The sequence below is a fragment of the Chionomys nivalis genome, chromosome 5 (assembly GCF_950005125.1).
Source record: "Chionomys nivalis chromosome 5, mChiNiv1.1, whole genome shotgun sequence".
In the NCBI taxonomy this organism is placed as follows: domain Eukaryota; kingdom Metazoa; phylum Chordata; class Mammalia; order Rodentia; family Cricetidae; genus Chionomys; species Chionomys nivalis.
The window spans coordinates 29,399,114-29,417,680 of record NC_080090.1 but is presented as its reverse complement, the minus strand read 5'-3'; the positions used below and the strand labels follow the sequence as shown (position 1 = coordinate 29,417,680).

The 18,567-nt window shown below is 38.8% G+C and overlaps 1 protein-coding gene across 1 annotated transcript in view; it reads left to right on the top strand.

The window, feature by feature from the left end:
- Positions 1–18,567, top strand: part of Dnah12 (dynein axonemal heavy chain 12) — a 161,927-nt gene that overhangs the window by 20,323 nt on the left and 123,037 nt on the right. Inside the window, exons 11-18 of the mRNA XM_057770077.1 lie at positions 4,027–4,205; positions 5,458–5,593; positions 7,383–7,508; positions 8,611–8,745; positions 9,080–9,273; positions 10,181–10,424; positions 15,461–15,646; positions 17,524–17,724. Of these exons, the coding sequence (XP_057626060.1) occupies positions 4,027–4,205; positions 5,458–5,593; positions 7,383–7,508; positions 8,611–8,745; positions 9,080–9,273; positions 10,181–10,424; positions 15,461–15,646; positions 17,524–17,724 (1,401 nt within the window). The remainder of the gene's footprint in view (positions 1–4,026; positions 4,206–5,457; positions 5,594–7,382; positions 7,509–8,610; positions 8,746–9,079; positions 9,274–10,180; positions 10,425–15,460; positions 15,647–17,523; positions 17,725–18,567) is intronic.

Genomic DNA, 18,567 nt, shown 5'->3' with positions numbered 1-18,567 from the left:
TCATATCATCTGCAAACAGCAAAAATTTGACTTCTTCCTTTCCAATTTGTATTTCCTTTGATTTCCTTTTGTTGTTTCATTGCTTTAGCTAGTACTATATTATTAATACATCTTGTCTTGTGTAGTAAAAGGTCACTTGTTGGTGCCTGGCTGCTTAGCCCCAAAATAATCACACAGAAACTGTATTAATTAAATCACTGCTTGGCCCATTAGCTCTAGCTTCTTATTGGCTAACTCTTACATATTAATTTAATCCATCTCCATTAATCTGTGCATTACCACAAGGTCGTGGCCTACCAGCAAAGTTTCAGCACATCTGTCTCTGGCAGTGGCTTCATGGCTTCTCTCTAACTCTGCCTTCCTTCTCCCAGCATTCATTTTAGTTTTTCCCACCTACCTAAGTTCTGCCTTATCAACAGGCCAAGGAAGTTTCTTTATTAACCAATGATATTCACGACATACAGAAGGAAATCCCACATCAGTCTTATTCTTGATTTTAGTGGAATACCTTTGAGTTTCTCTCCATTTAATTTGATGTTTGCTTTTGGCTTGCTGTATATTGCGTTTATTATGTTTAGATACATTCCTTGTATCCCTGATCTCTCCAAGACCTTTATCATGAAGGGGTGTAACATTTTGTCATTTTTTTCTTCCAATTTATTTATATAGTGGATTGCATTGACAAATTTTTGTATGTTGAACCATCCCTGCATCTCTGGGATGAAGCCAACTTGATCATGGTGGATTGCCAGGTTCTCTGGCAGAAAGAGCAGGGGCAGAGCCAGAACAACTGGACTCTCCTTGGGGCTGAGCGGGATGGTGTGTGTTGAAACAACCAGCTGCCCTCCCCTCTTGGCCACCAGGGAGAAACACATCTACTGAGTAGGGAGTCTGTCAAAGCATGATCTAGTTTAATAGTATCAATCAGGGACTTCTATAGGATTGTGATGTGGGTGGAAAAACTTGGGATGGGTTGAGGCAGAGTAAGGAACAAAGGCCAATAATATTCTGCCACACTAGCAGTGGCTAGGCAGAGGCAGGTCTAGTTCTGGTAGCCAGAGACAGGTCTCCAAACTCTAGCTAGGCTCAGGAAATTATACTGGGCCTCACGCTAGGGCCTCATGAGGCCCAACAGTGAATGATTTTTTTTATGTGTTCTTGGATTCAATTTGTCAGTATTTTATTGAGTATATTTGCATCAATGTTCATGAAGGAGATTGATCTGTAATTCTCTTTCTTAGACAAATCTTTGTGTGGTTTGTGTATCAGGGTACCTGTAGCCTCTTAATGAGTGTTTGGTAATGTTCCTTCTGTTTGCCACCAGCCCTATGAGCCATGCTCTCTGCCCCAACTCTAGGGATGCAGCGGGTCCACTTCGCCATCAATCAATCTGTAGCATTGTGCTCACAAACCCCATTTCAATGCTCTGTAGTCGGGCCTCCCTAAAAAGCCAGAGCTTTTTATGCAGCAGGAACCAGGAAGCCCTCCCCTAAAGAAGCCACACAGCCTCCTCTGCCAATGCTGAATCAAGCAGACCTCTCTTAAAGGGAGTCATCAGCAAACTGAGCCCATACAAAAAAAGATGTGGCTACCAAGAATCTTCACTAAAACTCTGTTCTTTTGTGTCTAGAATTCCTTCCTAAGCTCTCTCAGGTTTTTTGTGGATGTAATTACCCCACATTGGCGTGACAATTTGTTGCAGTTTGTAATAAAGTAGTCCCCCATTTCTCCATTTCTTTAAGGGAATTTTTCATTTCCTCTTTAAGGGTCTCTTTCATCTTCATAAAGTTATACTTAAGGTCATTTTCTTGTGTTTCTTTTGGGTTAGGATGTTCGGGTCTTCCTGTTTTAGGATCTCTAGGTTCTGGTGGTGCCACATTGCTCTTTATGTTGTTGAATGTGTGCTTACGCTGCCCATCTGCCCATCCAGTAAGTGCAGGTGGAGCCTGTGCTCCAGGGGTTCCCTCTTCCTCCAGTTGGTGAAGGTGAGGCCTGTGGCTTAGGTGGTCGCTCTTCCTCTGGGTACAGGCAGGTCCATGCCTATAGTGGACACTGATATGGTTCTGGGGCTCCTCCAGGTGTAGCCCAGGTCAAGGCTGTCTCCAGGGGAAGTTAGGGCAAAGACTGTGGTAGTCACAACTACTCTCCAGGGGTAGTCTGTGCCAAGACTCCAGTGGTTACAGATGTGGTGGGGGAATTGTTGTATGTGTGGAGGATCTGCTTTGGGGGTCTCTGGAGTTTATTGGGTTTGGGTCTGGCACAGGATGTGCCTTCCAATGCTAGTCTAGAGAGCAGAGTCCTCCAGCACAGAACCCAGACACTAACCTCTCCAGGGGCAGTCTGGTCCAAGGCTCCAGTGGTCACGGATGCCTTGTTTCCTTTTTAATTTCTTTTTTGACCCATTTGTTATTTAAAAGGAAGTTGTTTAATTTCCTCGTGTTTATATAGTTTCCATAGTATCTTATATTGATTTCTAGTTTCATTGCTTATTTAATATGATTCCAAGTTTTCAAATTTTGTTGAGATTTGTTGTGTAGTCTGTTCATATTATTTATGCTGCCCCTATAAGAATAAAGACCCTATGAACACACTATTATACCCACATTTTACATGACTGCCAGGGATGGAGCTCAGGTCTTCATGCTTGGCAGCAAGCAGTTTAACCACTGAAGTCATCTCCCCAGCCCATCCGTCGCTCTCTTTTGGTTGTAGAATTTAATCCATTGATGAATTGCTGATAAGGCCTTATGATAGCTATATGGTAACTTGTTTTCTGTGTTGCTCTGGAAAAGTTAAGTGACATTTTCATTTCAGATTTTGTGTTCCACAGTTTCTTTGTTGACTTTCATTTTTCCTTGTTATATTTATATTTCCTCTATTTTCTTTAACATATTGAGCATATTTAAAGTATACTACAGAGAGACTGTCTGTGTCATATAGGGCTTTTCCATGTCCCCCAGTATGATATGAATTTAGCATTGTTTAATTTTTGTCACATGATAAGTTTATACAAAACATGCTATAGTGATCACTTTTAGTGATTTTTTTCTCTTCTTATTGTTAAATTCATTGCTACCCATTGTTCTCTATTAATATCAACACTATTTGCTCTCTGTTATGTTTCCATCCAACAAAAAAGCAATTATTCAAGATAATCATTAAATTAGTTAATGTCCTCTGATCCATCAGACAATGAAAAGGTTAAACCCCATTTACCTACTGTAAACTGTAGAAGAATATTATAACATTGAGATAAAAATGAAGGAAAATCTTTTCACAAATGAATAAAAGAAACAAGATTTTTGGCTGTAGGTGTAATACGATAACAAGGAAGAAGGCTGATAGGAGCATTAAAAGCAGATTGTAACATTAAGTCAAAGATTGTTCAGAGTTCGAAAGCGTGTTTTATTTGCACAAAATACAATGTATGCTGTCAGAGTTTTATTTTATACTACTTTGTGTGATTTTTGAAAATCATCCCAGTTTTTAAGTATTAAGAAATTGATATAAATTCCAAAATCTTAGATCTTTGATCATGGTAGACCATAGTATTTCTGTCCTATTTTAGCATAAAAGATTTTCTATAATTCTTTTCCTAGAGATTGAACATTCAGAGAGCTATCCAATAATGGCAAAGCAAATATATGCAGCTACAAACATTGTTGCATAATACAGGTTTGCTCCTAAACAGAAACTAATTGACTCTGGGCATACTTTTTGATTGAAGAAACCTAATGAAATATTCAAGTCAGCACAATTGGTATTTACCAGTCGATCAAATTCCACCATAAAAAGAACAAGAACATTTAGGCACTGACTGTGTTAGTTCAGTGGTCGAGCACTTGGCCAGAATCATCCTCAGACCCTGTGTTTAGTCTTAGCACCAAGTGAAAAAAAAATTGTGTAACAAACAGAATGAGTCACCTAGCAAAAATAATATATTACATGACTAAGAATTTCATCATAATATAGTACTATAAAATCACTAATTATAAAATTCTAACTCTTTTTAACACTCTCCTTAAGTTTATAGAAAAGTTTTTCAGTCTTGCTTCAGAAATAATGCTTTTGCCTCAATGGGTTCATTACCCTATGGTTCGTCTGGACTGTGAGGACTTGAAGACAGGCTTGACCAACAAAGCAAGAGCCTTTGCAAACGTATTGCTAAGTGACATAGCTTCAAAACATAGAAAAGAAAACGAATCGTAAGTAGAATTAATCACTGTATTCAGAATAACAGGGCCAAAAAATTTTCTCTAAAATTACTCTCTTTCAAAATACAAAAGATTGCAGGGCAGTGGTGTCACACACCTTTCATGCCAGAAATTGGGAGGCAGAAGCAGGTGGATCTCTGTGATTTCAAGGCTAGCCTGGACTACATGGTGAGTTCCTGGACAGCCAGAGCTATCCAGAGAAACTCTGACTTGAAAAACCAAAACAAACAAACAAGCAAACACACAGCTAATAAAAACTTTCCAGCCTAGCTGTATTCTTTCCTGATATTTCTAGTGGTATATCAATACAAACAATTTAAGGCATAGGAAGGTAAGCCTGAAAAAATATACTTTTTGTTGAATAATGACACCGGGTACCTAGAAGCTGTAAGGGAGAGTAAGAATATCCTTCTATACATAAGATATTATAGAGTTTAAGATCTTTTTATTTGTTATATTGTTTTACTTCACAGGAACATGAGCTATGCTATGCTATACCTTTTCCATTTATCCTTGAATTATTCAGTTCAGCAGGATGAGTAGCTTCATTTTATAAATAGAGAGACTGGATCTTGAAGTTTGGTCTAAATTCACAGAACTAGTTGTCCTAGCGAGCTTCTCTTTGCTGTGATAAACTCCAGGGCAAACATAACTTTGGGGAGTCAGGACAGGAACTCAGGCCAGGAGCCTTGAGGCAGGAAGTGAAGGAACAACAGGGATGCAGTCTGCTTCTGCACATGGCTTGTTTGCCACGGCTTGTTCCACTTAATTTGGTGTACCCCAAGGATTGCCTGCTCAGGAGTGGTGCTGCCCACAGTGGGCTAGGCTTTCCTATATCAATCAATCTGTGCCCCCTGGCCAGTCTGCTGGAAGCCGTCTTTAGTTGAGGTTTTCTCTCTCATGTGTCAAGCTGACAAAACTAGCCTGCACCTTCGCAGCCGCTGAGGCAGATTTAAGGTCTGCCGCATTCCGTCTCACTCGTGAGAGAGCTTAAGAGATCACTAGAAAAATAAGTAAGTATGCCATAATTTCAAGTGAAAATGTTACCTTAATTTTTGTTCATATGATATGTGGTGGCATCAGGCAAACTAAGTTTAAATATCATATGATCTCTTAAGGAATCAGCCAGTTGTTTTTAGGATAGAGAGTTTCAGTTTTATAACAATCATAGCACATGTTTATTAAATATGCTGCAAATTACTTGTCATGAATAATCAGAGTCATAATCAGAGTGTTCTGTCAGTATTTGCAGTGAATTTGAAACAATCAAAGACCATGCTCTACGAGTTCCTGACACAACAGAAGAAATGATGGAGCTAATTGCTTTTGTAGAAAAAGCTCGAACTAAAGGAATTCGTGATTTGGCTTCAAGGATCCAGGTTAAAAAAAAATACTTAGAAACTATTATGAAGTGAGATATCAGTATTGACACAACCAGGCAAAAAACGCAGAATAGCCCAGAGGGTCTCACATGTTCTTCTGGTCACACCTTGTGCTGCCCTTCTCCCCTCTCCATTATAGGCTTCTGCTCTTTCTCCTCATCCCCTGTAGAAGGCATCTACTTGATTTTCTCTGAAATGATGTTTTTGATTTTCTTTAGTTTCATCAATTATGCTTATAATCTTTTTCCCTTTGGTTTTTTGAGACAGGGTTTCTCTGGGTAGCCCTGGCTGTCCTAGAACTCACTATGTAGCTCAAGTTCACCTTGAACTCAGAAATGCTCCTGCCTCTGCCTCTTGAGTGCTGGGATTAAAGGTGTGCACCATCACTGCCAATTATGTTTACATTCTTAAACAATATGGAGTTTAATTTTTTAGACTTTTACATTAAAGAGTAGTCTTAAAACCTGCACAAGGTTCTATATCCATTCAACTATATTTAACTTTCATTCTGTTTGGAAGGCTTTTAATACTGTAAAACATAACAGATTACTAAAAACCACATCCAACATAATTTGGGATGTTGTAAAACAATTCCAAATGCAGAGAAGGAATAGAGCCAATGTCTGGAAGCCCATCATCACAGGCTTAGCATGTGAATACTGTCTTCATTTTTATTGTGTTTGCTTTCTTACTCTCCCTTACAGCTTTATGGGACTGTAAGAGTGCATTTCCAGTAACATAGTTTATTATTTTTTTTGGCTTTGATATTTATCTAAGAGAAATCATTTTGTTTGTATTCTTTGCACACCACCAGTGTTGTATCAACCAATGACACTTTTTCCAGCTTATTTTCATTGCAGTAGAGTCCATTTCTGATACTGTATCAGTGTGCAAGGACTTAGTTTTTAAGTTTGCTGCACTAGCATGCGGACTAGGCTTGAGCCCCAGCATCCACAGAACAAGTTGGGCCTGGTGTTGTATGTTTAGGATGCTCGTGCTTAGGAGTCAAAAAATTGTGCTTCTCCAATTACATCTACTGTGTTATGTTTTTTTCCTTTACCATTCACTCTGGAACTCTTCCTGCTGTATGCTAAGAAGCCAAAATATGATAATATTACTAAGGATACAGAATAACAAATGATGATAAAATATTTAGTATTTTAGCATCAAAGATTAAAAATCAAATCATAAGAACAAAAAGAATTTAAGATAGTTTAAAATCGAAAGTTTCAGAGGTTGTCAAACACTTGATCACTTTATAAAATCATGGACAAGGAAGTCAAAGAGTTACCTTTATATTAAGTCAGCAGTCAGAGAAAAATAATCTCATGTATGGGAGTGTGTGTATAGGGGCGTATTACATGGGCTATGTGTGTGGATGTCTTCCTCTGTTACTCCCCTATTTATGTTTAGACAGAGTTTCTGTCACTGAGTCTGCAGCTCACATACTCGGTTTGGCTGGTCAGTAAGCCCCTCGGATCCGCCTGTCTCCAGCTTCCACATTCTGGTATCACAGACACATACCACTATTTCTGTTTATTACTGGTGCTAGAGATCCAAACTCAGGTTTTGTTCAGCAAGCATGTTACCCACTAAGTCATCTTCCCAGCCCCAGACGCAAGCATTTAAAGATTTTTTAAAACCCTTGTTGAAGTACAGTTGTATGACTTGAAGACAAATAAATACCTGTGATTTGGACAGAGCACAAAATATTAAATTTGAAGGAACATTAGAAATTGTTGGCTATGTTCTTTTTTATATGATATATCTAGAGTTTCTTTTGTAGGAATCTAAACGGCAAATGAGTTACTTTTTAGATGTTTTTCTATTTCCTCAAGAAGACTTAAATTTAAATGCAACTGTCCTCATGTGGCCTACAAAAATTAACCCCGTGTTTAATGAGAATGATGAAGTAAGTATATTTTTAAGTGTATTATTTGTGTTCTGGAAGTTTTATTATTACCTCTCTCCCCTGCCCCGTGTGAGTGTATGTGTGTGTTTGTATGAACACTATGGAATGCATGTTGAAATACGATCATTTGTGGCAGTTAGCACTACTTCTACCTTGTGGATCCTGGGTATTGGACTCAGGCCACCAGGCTTAGTGGCAGACACCTTTCCTGGCAGAGCCATCTCATTGTCCACAGTCTGACATTTTAAGTAGTATGGTTGTTTAATTTTCACACCAATTTGCCATCTGACTTTAAAAAGCTTCATATATGTAGTGTAAGTGCCTTTCACCTGTTATGGTATTGTCAGCTTAGAAGAGGCTTCTAGGTCTTACCTCTTCGGGTTTGGTAAGTGTAGCATGAACAACAAAGAGGTCAGAGCTATTATGTGAACTAAAAGTGAACATGAGCTAAGTGATTTCCACTTATTATTAAATATTCATAAAATCCCAGCTCCTCCAATTTCTCCCGTTTTTATAGATGATTAAAATGTAACTGAGAGAAGCTGAGTAACTTGCTCAAATTTTCAGAGATTGGAGGTAACAGATTTAGGATTTTATATCAGACTGGATATAGTTTAAAATCCTGAAAAGTAATCAGACAGTTTATCCAAAATTGGGAGACAAAATAGAACAATTACAAAATGTGTGGGATACACAAGGTTTTAATCTCAGCTTTTTGCTTTTACAGTTTTGTAACCTTGACATGCTTCAAAATTTTCATACATCTCAGTTTCTTTATCTTTGCAGAGAAAATCATAATAACGTAGAAAAGGTACTTAACAGCTCTTAATATATGGTATGTGTATGTTCAATAAATGCTGGCTTTTAATTTTATACCATAAGACATTAAATAGTCAAACTATATAATTAACTATTTTGAGTTTTGAAAGATGTGGGAAGATTTGTCTCTGTGATTTACTCTTTGCATTTATACATCGGTCTTTAGAGACAATGATTCTGTTTCCATTTTCTCTAAATTACTATAAAACATTGATAGTTTTATTTCAAAATTCTTATCTTTCTACTACATTTGTTAACATCATTAAATTATCTTTTCATAAAGCTCATCGAGAGTGCTAAGCGTCTGAAGGAGAATGAACTAATAGCCAAGAGAGAGAAACTGATCTTGGAAATAGAGAAGGAATCGCGTCGCATGGAAGAGTTCAGGGAGTTTGCAGAACTGGATCGCATGCAGCAGGTCAGAAACATAGTTAGGGCTGTGACTGTAGCTAACCATAGGTTAGCACAGGGCAGACAAATACTTTTTAAAATGTAGAGGAAACATGCACTTAGCATGTCAAATGAAGGTTTACTTGATTATCGAACCTGACATCTATGACTTAGTTTACTGCCATACAATGTGCATAACCATAGCCTGCTCATCACCATGGTGATGTTGTGAAGTAGATATTTAAACAGGAGAACATTCCTAAACCCTGTCTCAAAAAAAAATAAACAGGAGAACATTAGTTGTGTCATCTTGTTATAATACCATCTGAATATTTCAGGAAAAGACATTTGTTTGCTTTTAGTATGTGATGGACGTAAGGCAACTACAGAAACGCATTCAGGAATCCGAAGAAGCAGTTCAGTTCATTAATAAAGAGGAGGAGCTTTTCAAATGGGAACTGACAAAGTATCCCGAGCTGGAAAAATTAAAAGTTAACATCGAGCCCTACCAGAAGTTTTTTAATTTTGTTTTGAAGTGGCAAAGAACAGAAAAAAGGTAACTTTTGGTAATATAATAAAAAATTAAGCAAGTGATATAAAAGTGTATAAATATAAGGCATTTCTTGTTAAAGGTTTCAAAGTAGTACTTATTCATTTACTCGTGTGAAAAGCAAGTGTCATATGGGAGAGCCTCAGATGATGCTAACCTGCTGCTGAACTGTGCAATAGAGCTTGGATTTATCTGTAATTATATCTGGCACAAATGTGTGGCTTGAGTCCACAACGCTGAGATTCATGTTCTACCGACTGAGCTAGCCAGGCTAGATGTCATTACAGATGGTTGTGAGCCACCAGCTGGTTGCCGGGAATTGAACTCAGGACCTCTGGAAGAACAGGCAGTGCTCTCAGCTGCTGAGCCATCTCTCCAACCCCGAGTTTGCTATAGAATCCGGGTGGTAGTGGTGCATGCCTTTAATCCCAGCACTAGCCAGGATTATATAATGGGAGGAGACAGTTTTCAGTCAGTCTCATTCTGAGGATTCCTGGAGGCAGGATCGCCATTTCAGACTGAGGGAACAGACAGTGGCCGACTGTTTTGTTTTTCTGACCTTCAGATTGAACCCCGATATCTGTCTCAGGGTTTTTAATAATTGTGCTACATTTATCAGAGCCAGTTCACATTTTATGGAACTAGTTTACTAATACTCAAACAAAATTAGAAGAGCGCAGTCAAGTCTGCATTTTACTGAATAGTGTTAGTTACCTACTTGTCACTGGATGCATGTTTTATTGCAGGCCCTGCAGTTTAAATGATGATGTTATCTCTGCCCCTTTACCGTCATTTCTACCTGTGTGACTCAGTTGACTCTTGTATAGAACAAAATGATTCCACAGAAAAGTTTCCCAATACTTATATATAGTTCAAAAGTCTGAGTTTTAAATTATTTTTTCTTCTTATTCAGATGGATGGATGGAGGGTTTTTGGACCTTAATGGGGAAAGCATGGAAGCCGATGTAGATGAGTTTTCCCGGGAAATTTTTAAGACACTGAAATTCTTCCAAACCAAGCAAAAGAAAGAACTACAAGAAAGAAGAAAGGCAGCAAGAAAACGATCTTTGGTAGAAGAGAAACCTGAAGAAGAACCAAAAGAGAATCCTACAATTGCTATGTGTGCTATCGTAATGGAGCAAATAAAGGTTTTTAAGGTATACATGTATTTAACGGCATTTAAATATCATACATCTCTTCTCAGTGTCATGCTATATAGTATATAAAATATAAAATCAACTCTCCAATAGTAAGAATGTGTATTCAGTAGTTCGGCTCCATGTAAAAAAGTTTGGGTCAGTAACTAATCAGTTGTATCTCATGGGCGTGCCTGACACAAAATGAGTCAACCCTACTATGTCGTCTCTCTGGCTGTGGTGATTGGTTCAGGGATACGCCTATAGTCCAAACTGGGCCAATAATATTCCTCTTGGCATTTTTTTTGTTGTTGTTGTTTTTCGAGACAGGGTTTCTCTGTAGCTTTGGTGCCTGTCCCGGAACTAGCTCTTGTAGACCAGGCTGGCCTCGAACTCCCAGAGATCCACCTGCCTCTGCCTCCCGAGTGCTGGGATTAAAGGCGTGCGCCCCCCCCCCCCGGCCTCCTCTTGGCATTTTTAAACTGGCTGGATGCTAGGAACCTGGTTTTGTTTGTTTGTTTGTTGCTGCAGAAGCTGTTAAGGCTATGAGTTGTGAACTTCCTGTGGTTTCGAGATGGCTGCTTTGATAGAGTAACTCTGACACCTAAAGAAAAGTGGAAATATAGAGTTTGGTGTGGCAGCACATCCCAGCACCTAGAGGCTGAAGAACAGCGATTACAAGTTCCAGGCTAACGTGGGCTATCTAGTGAAATACCCACTTGTTTCACTGAAACCAAAACAAACAAAAAACAGAGATAAGCAGAGACCCACATAACAGTGGAGTTTTTGTGTGTGTGTGTGTGTGTGTGTAGTTTTGAAATACTTTTTTTCCCTTATCTTTTGGTCAAATCCTCACCTTCTTTATTTTAGACAATATTAATGTATATACATACGTGCACAACTATGTGTGTTCTTTTGTATTCATGTATAGAGGAACACGTTAGTGAGGCATCCATGCACATGTGTATGGAGGCCAGAGAACATTGTTATTACTAAAATGCATGCACATGTATGCCTTAGCTGTGTCTGTAAGTCAGAGGACAACATGTAGGAGTCAGCTCTCTCCTTCCTCCATGTGGATTTTGGAATTGAACTTATGTCATCAATCTTGTTGTGCAGCCCAACCTGGTCTGGACCTCGTGTAGCTCAGGCTAGCCTCAAACTCATGATCCTCCTACTTATACCTTTCCAGTCCTAGGGCTGTAGGCATGGACCACAACACTGGCTGCCATTTCCTTCTTCTGTGAAGCTGATAATGCACTAGTGGTTCTAGTGGCAATGCTGTGTAGCTAGCGTGTCCAGACTGTAGGCTGGTGAGGCTGCTTAAGTTCTGCCCTGTCTGCATCATATTCTTCCAATGATTAGATGAGTTGTCTCATTAAAGACATTGACTACTTATGGATTACTTTCTATGTTTAGTACATTTCATAGTCCAAAAATTAAAATCTGCAAACTCTCGTCTCATATTTCTTATCTTTATTATGCCACGGATGAGTGTTAGCACTTGAATATTTCAGAACTCTGGTACACACACAACAGTGTGAGTAGAGTGTCTTATTTCCTATAGGATGTAGCATGTGTTATCACCCCATTATTTCGCTTAATTTACATTGAAGATCATAAGTTGTTAAATTTGTTACTATAAGACTGATCATAACATTTCTTTGTTTTTATATAATATCTGCTTCTCTCTCTCTGGGTTTCCTGTACTCTGCCTATACCCACAGTCCCTCCAGTAATATTTCCATGGGTCACAGGAGATAGGAAAGGAACTTGATGCTTGCTGGGTAACATACTTTACACTTTAATTGTCAGTCTTGGTGGCTTTTGTCACTCTAGTGAGGGTGAAGTGGTATATCATGGTTTTGCCTTGCATCATCCTGAAGGCTGGATATCTTTCCACATGCTTACTGGACATTTTTGTGCCTTCTTTGGAGAAATGCCTTTTTAGATCATTTGCCCCTTTTTTCTGAGACAAGATTGGTCTGTGCCCCCTCCCCCCCATTAGCCTGTTTACTGTGTGGCCCAGACTGGCCCCAAACTGGCAATTGCCTCAGTTTCCTGAGTGTTGTGATTACAGGCACTTTACCCATTTTGTTCTTCTTTTTCCCATCTCTTTGTGTCCTCTCCCCCCCTTTTTTTTTAAGTCAGTCCAGTTACTGATGTCTGCTGGAATGTGACCTGATCCTGTTCACTAGAACTTGCGCAGGCCTCATACAGGCTACCTGTAGCTACAGTCAGTCCATGCAGTCATGGCAGCCTCGTACAGACTACCTGTAGCTACAGTCAGTCCATGCAGTCATGGCATGTCTAGAGGACACCATTTCACAACACTCCTTTCTTCTCCTGGCTCTTGTATTCTTAACAGTTGCTTTTCTATGATGTTCCCCGACCCTCAAGGCGGTTACATGACCTAGAGGTCCCGTTTAGGTGTCTAAGTACTCAACAGGAACCTATTCTTAGCGCTCTGGCAGTCTCTGCATTAACTGCTACTCACCAAAGATAGAACTTTCTTTCCCTAGGTAGAGAGAAGTACTTTCTAACCTATGGGTCTGTAATAGCTATTTAGAAGGCAGTGTGACATGTACATTTAACAGAACAACAGTAGCAGGTTCCTCTAAGGCCTATTACCCCCTGAGCCATGGGCTTTTCACTACAGTTACAGTAGTAGACATTGATTCCCTTCTGTGGAGTTTGCTCAGATCCAATCAGAAAGAAGCTGATTATCCCAATAGCCATCATGTTACCGCTGCACCAGTAAGCACATCTTGCCTGGCAGTTGGTGCTGTACTATGAAGGGTCCAGCTCTGTGTAATACCATTGATGTCTTTTCTTACCCAGTAGCCTGCATGACACCTCCCATCATTATACAAGCTAATCAGCGTGGAAGAAATTTTTTGATCAGTTCCAGCTTGATCTATGTCCTGCACCATGGGAGCTCTTTCCAGTTTTAGATATCTTCTTCAGTTTCTTTCTTCAGTGTCTTAAGGTTTTTATCATACAAGTCTTTCACTTGCTTGGTTGCAGCTACCCCAGATATTTTATGTTACTTGAGGCTATTGTGAAAGGTGTTATTTCCCTGATTCCTTTATCCATCTATTTGTCATTTGTATGTAGGAAGGCTTCTGAGTTTTGTGAGTTAACCTTGCATTTAACTACTTCATTGAAACTGTCAACTGCAGTAGTTTCCCGGGGGAATTTTTAGGGTCAGTTATGTATACTATCATATCATCCACAAATAAAGATACTTTTACTTCTTCCTCTCCTATTTGTATCCCCTTAATCTCTTTCATTTGGCCTATTGCTCTAGGTAAGACTTCAAGTATTATTCCAAATAGGTATGGAGAAAGTGAACAATCTTGTCTTGTTCCTAATTTTAGTGGAATTGCTTTGTGCTTCTATACATTTAAGTTAATATTGACTATGGACTTGCTGTCAACTGCGCTTATTATGTTGAGGTGTGACCCTTGTATACCTAGTCTTTTCAGTACCTTTATCATGAAGGGATGCTGAATTTTGTCATTGATTTTTTTCTGTATCTAATGAGATGATCATGTGGTTTTGTCTTTCAGTTTGTTTATATTGCAGTCATCAGTGTATGTACGTTGAACTACTCTTATATCTTTAGGATAAGGCCTACTTGATCATGGTGAATGGTATTTTTGCAAGTATTTTATTGAGAATTTTTGCATTTATATTCATTAGGGAAATTGTTCTGTAATTCTCTTTCTTTATGGGGTTGTTATGTGCTTTGGGCATCAGGGTAACTGTGGCATCATCAAACAAATTAGACAATGTTCCTTCTGTTTTTATTTTGTGGAATAAGTTGAGAAGTATTGGCATTAAGTTTTCTTTGAAATTCTGGTAGAATTCTGCACTAAGACCATCTGACCCTGGGCTTTTTTGTGGGGAGGGACTTTTAACTGCTTCTTTTTCACTAGGGGTTATATGTCTGTCTAAATTGCTGACGAGGGAGGGGGACTTGATTGGGGAAGGGGGAGGGAAATGGGAGGTGGTGGTGGGGAGGAGGCAGAAATCTCTAATAAATAAATAAATAAATAAATAAATAAATAAATAAAACAATTATAGTCCTTATGGACTAGTAGGAAATTACGAAGCCCAAAGTGCTTGTCTATTTTTGTGGAGACCCATTTTTGTGCCAACAGAAATTAATTTCCCAAAAAAAGTCATACAAATTATCCTAGTTGAAAATATTTTCACTATTAATTTAAATTTGTTTGTATCACAGAAAAATATCTGGTGAAAAACTTTTAAATATACCTATTAATAAAAGACACTACTGTGCAACAACAACAACAAAAAATCAGGACAAAACAAGTCTAAATTAAACCAGTTTTTAGCCAGTTTCTGCTGCCCTGAGCTTTGATACACAAAAGACTGGGTGTTTTTCTCAAGGCTGCTTCTGCTACCCACAGATATCCTGGTTTTTCCCTGGCCTAGTTGATCACAAAAACATCTTAAGATAGAGACTAGGGTTGGGGTCTTTCAATGTTTACTCTTTACAAAGTGCTTATGGCGTCTTCCATAAAGATAGGTTCTGTTGACCTGTGGTGTCTAGCAGGGGTGCTGTCTGATGTATGTCACTCTTTCAATATATGTGCATGTATATGTCTTAGAAAGCCCCACAGCAGCAGGCTTACAGGTGACTTTTTCAAAAGGTTTGTAGTAGTGGTTATCCCTTCTCTACTCTGCCCTTAACATCTTCCCAGTTATTTGGATCTCCATTCCCTTTAAAATTATATTTTCATTTTTACTATGTAGGCCTCACATTTCTTAAATTTGCTATTAAGCACTTTATTTTTTGTGATACTAAGGTTCATGAAATTTTTCCTTATTAATTCTTACTTTGGTAATTTCTTGATTGCTATGCACATCTAATATTGCAGGTGAACTTTAGAATCCTTCTGCTCCTTGTTCCCTTCCTCTCAATCTAGTTGATGTTTTGATTGCACTCACATTAAATAACTTAAAGAAATGTAATTTTCCTATTATTAAGGTTAGTCAAATGAGATTATTGTCTGCATTTCCATCCTCAGGAGTACATCCCTACTGTCTCCATTCTGTGCAACCCAGGAATGAGAGCTCGTCACTGGAAACAGATGTCAGAGATTGTGGGTTATGACTTAACTCCAGATTCTGGAACTACACTGAGAAAGGTTCTAAAATTAAACCTTACACCATATTTAGAAAAATTTGAAGTGATAAGCGCAGGTGCAAGCAAGGTAAGCACGAAGAGAAACTGAAATACTTGATGGGTTGGTTCTCTGAGGGGTGCAGGTTTTGTTTTGCTGTGGTGTATATAGTACAGATAACAATGGTGAGTGGAAGGCCATAGAGGACCACTCTTTCATGACGTAGACACGCGCTTGCTTCTCTGAGATCCAGACTAGAAACTGCCCCTTTGATACTTTCCTAATTCTGCCATGTTGCGATATAATTGGATGATACATTAGTATTGTTATATGATTGTTCTATTAAGAACCTGAGTGAATGGATATGTATGTAGCACATTGTATGTGTGTGTGTGTGTATGTATGTATCTGTGTGTCTATGTCTGTGACTGTATGTGTTTGTGTCTGTGACTGTGTGTGTCTGTGTGTATGTTCCAACAAATAAGTATGGCTTAGAAAGAAGGTTCTTGAAATACACAGAAAATTCAAGCTACAGGCTACCTGCAAAAAGGCCATTTTGGAGACAACCCAGTGGGTGTTTCATTCTGTTGCCCATTTTAACAGTGACAACAAGAGTTTCCATAACAACTAAACTTCAAAACACTTCATTTTTCTTAGGAATTTTTTCTATTTTTAATTGGAAATAGAATTTTTCATATAGTATATTCTGATTATGGTTTCCCCTCCCCTAAACTCTTCCCACATCTTTCCTTTCTCTCAATAGAAAACAGGCATCTAAAAATATAGTAAAATAAAGTAAATTAAAATAAAAACAACAAATTAGAATATGACAAAACAAACAGAAGAAAAGAGCCAAAGAAAAAGCACAAGAAACACATGTAGACTCAATGACTCACTCGTTTGCACACATAGGATTCCCATATAAACACAAAATCAGAAACCATAATATATACACGGAAGACCTGTAAGATTTTAAAAAAGAATACCATTGGGTTAATTTTCTGTTGGCCATATGCTTCTGGGTATGGCGCCTGCCCTTGAGAGCGGTTTGTATACCCAGTGAGAAGCCATTGGAGAAAGCTAATTTTTCCTTTATGAGAAGTTATCGATTAGAGATAGCTTCTGGGTTCCCTCCCAGCACTGGGACAACTGGCACAGACCGCACATGCCCTCTGCATGCTGCCACCATCACTGTGAGTTCATATACGCATCTGTCCTGCTGTATTTGGAAGGCCTTGATTCCTTGGTGTCCCCCTTCCCCTCTGGCTCTCACAGTCTTTCCACCTCCTCTGCCACAGAGAAGAAGAATTTGGTGGAAACATCTCACTTAGGATCGGGTGTTCCAAGGTCTTCCACTCTCTTCAGACAGGCCATTTATAGGTTGTTTGTTGGTTCCCATCTACTGCAGGAAGGAGCTTCTCTGATGGTAACTGAGCAAGGCAGCTGTGGATATAGGAGAGTGCCATTTTATTGTTCTTCTCCTTCAGCAGAACGGTGGTGTCTGCTTCTCTCCTAGGTCCATAACTTCTCTAAGGAACTTTTAAATCATTTAAAAATTATGCCTTCTTGATAGACAGATAGATAGACGGTAGATAAAAGATAGACAGACAGACAGACAGATACAGACAGATGACAGGCAGACAGTTATGGAGATTACAATTTAATGAGCAAAATGCTCACTGAGTTGCCTAGGGAAATTAAATAGCATAAATAAGTTTCTTTTTTTCATTTTTCTTTTTGTTTTCAAGACAGGGTTTCTCTGTGGAACAGCCCTAGCTCTCCTGGAGCTTGCTGTGTAGACCAGGCTGGCCTTGAACTCACAGAGATCTGCCTGCCTCTGCCTCCTGAATGCTGGGACTAAAGGAATGTGCCACCACCACCTAGCTGTAAATTCCTTTTCCCGTCATCCTATTTCTATCTGCCTCCAGTTTTCTTCATCCTCTTCTTTTTCCATTTCTCCCTTTTAGGAATTTTCCTTGGAGAGAGCCATGAATGCCATGATAGCAGCGTGGGATGATATTTCTTTTCACATAAGTCTGTATCGTGATACTGGAGTCTGCATCCTTTCTTCAGTGGATGAGATTCAGGCAATTCTTGACGACCAAATTATAAAAACTCAGACAATGAGAGGCTCACCATTTATCAAACCATTTGAAAATGAGATCAAGGTATGTTACATATGATAGCTCCTTGTCATTTATAAAAATGTCTATCTTGTTTCATATATGTTCTCATGAAAATATTCTTGGATGCTTTTAAAATGTCTATTCAAGTGATACAACTGAGCCTTGGTATGTGGTGAGATACAAAAATACACATTTGAAGATTAATATGCAGTAGGAGGCTGAAGAGACGACACCGTGGTAAAAACACTTGTTCAGTTCCCAGCACCCACAAGGTGGCTAGCGACCATCTGCAACTCCAGCTCCAGAGGATTTGATGCCCTCTTCTGTCCTCCGTGGCTGCTCTATCTATGCACATGATAAACAGATAGATAAAGACAAAACGCTCATCTATATAAAAGCTTAAAAATGAATAAAAAAATAATATATTAACTAATGTTTTTGAGAAGAAAGTCATACTTTATTAAGATTTATCTCCAGTGATAAAGATAAAAGGAAACAGTATCAAACTCTTTCTTGCTTCCCTCTGCGTCTTCCTGATTCTTTCCTACTTCGCCTTAAGACATGAACTCACTCTGTAGCTACCCTTTAACTCACTATATAGGCCAAGCAGGTCTCAAACTGGTGATGATTATTCTACTTCAGGTCCTGAGTACTGGAATTACAGGATGAGCCACCACACCTAGCTCTGGTTTGTTTCCTCCATCTTTCCCTTCCTCCTTCTTTTCTTTCCTCCTTCCTTCCTGCCTTCCTTTCTGTAATAGGTCCCCACACATATTAAGTGAACACTCTAGACCCACAAGCAGTTTTTATTGCAAGTGAAATTTCAAAACTTCATTCCTGGGAATTTTTAAATACAGCTAATTTTAGAAAGCTCAATCAAATCAC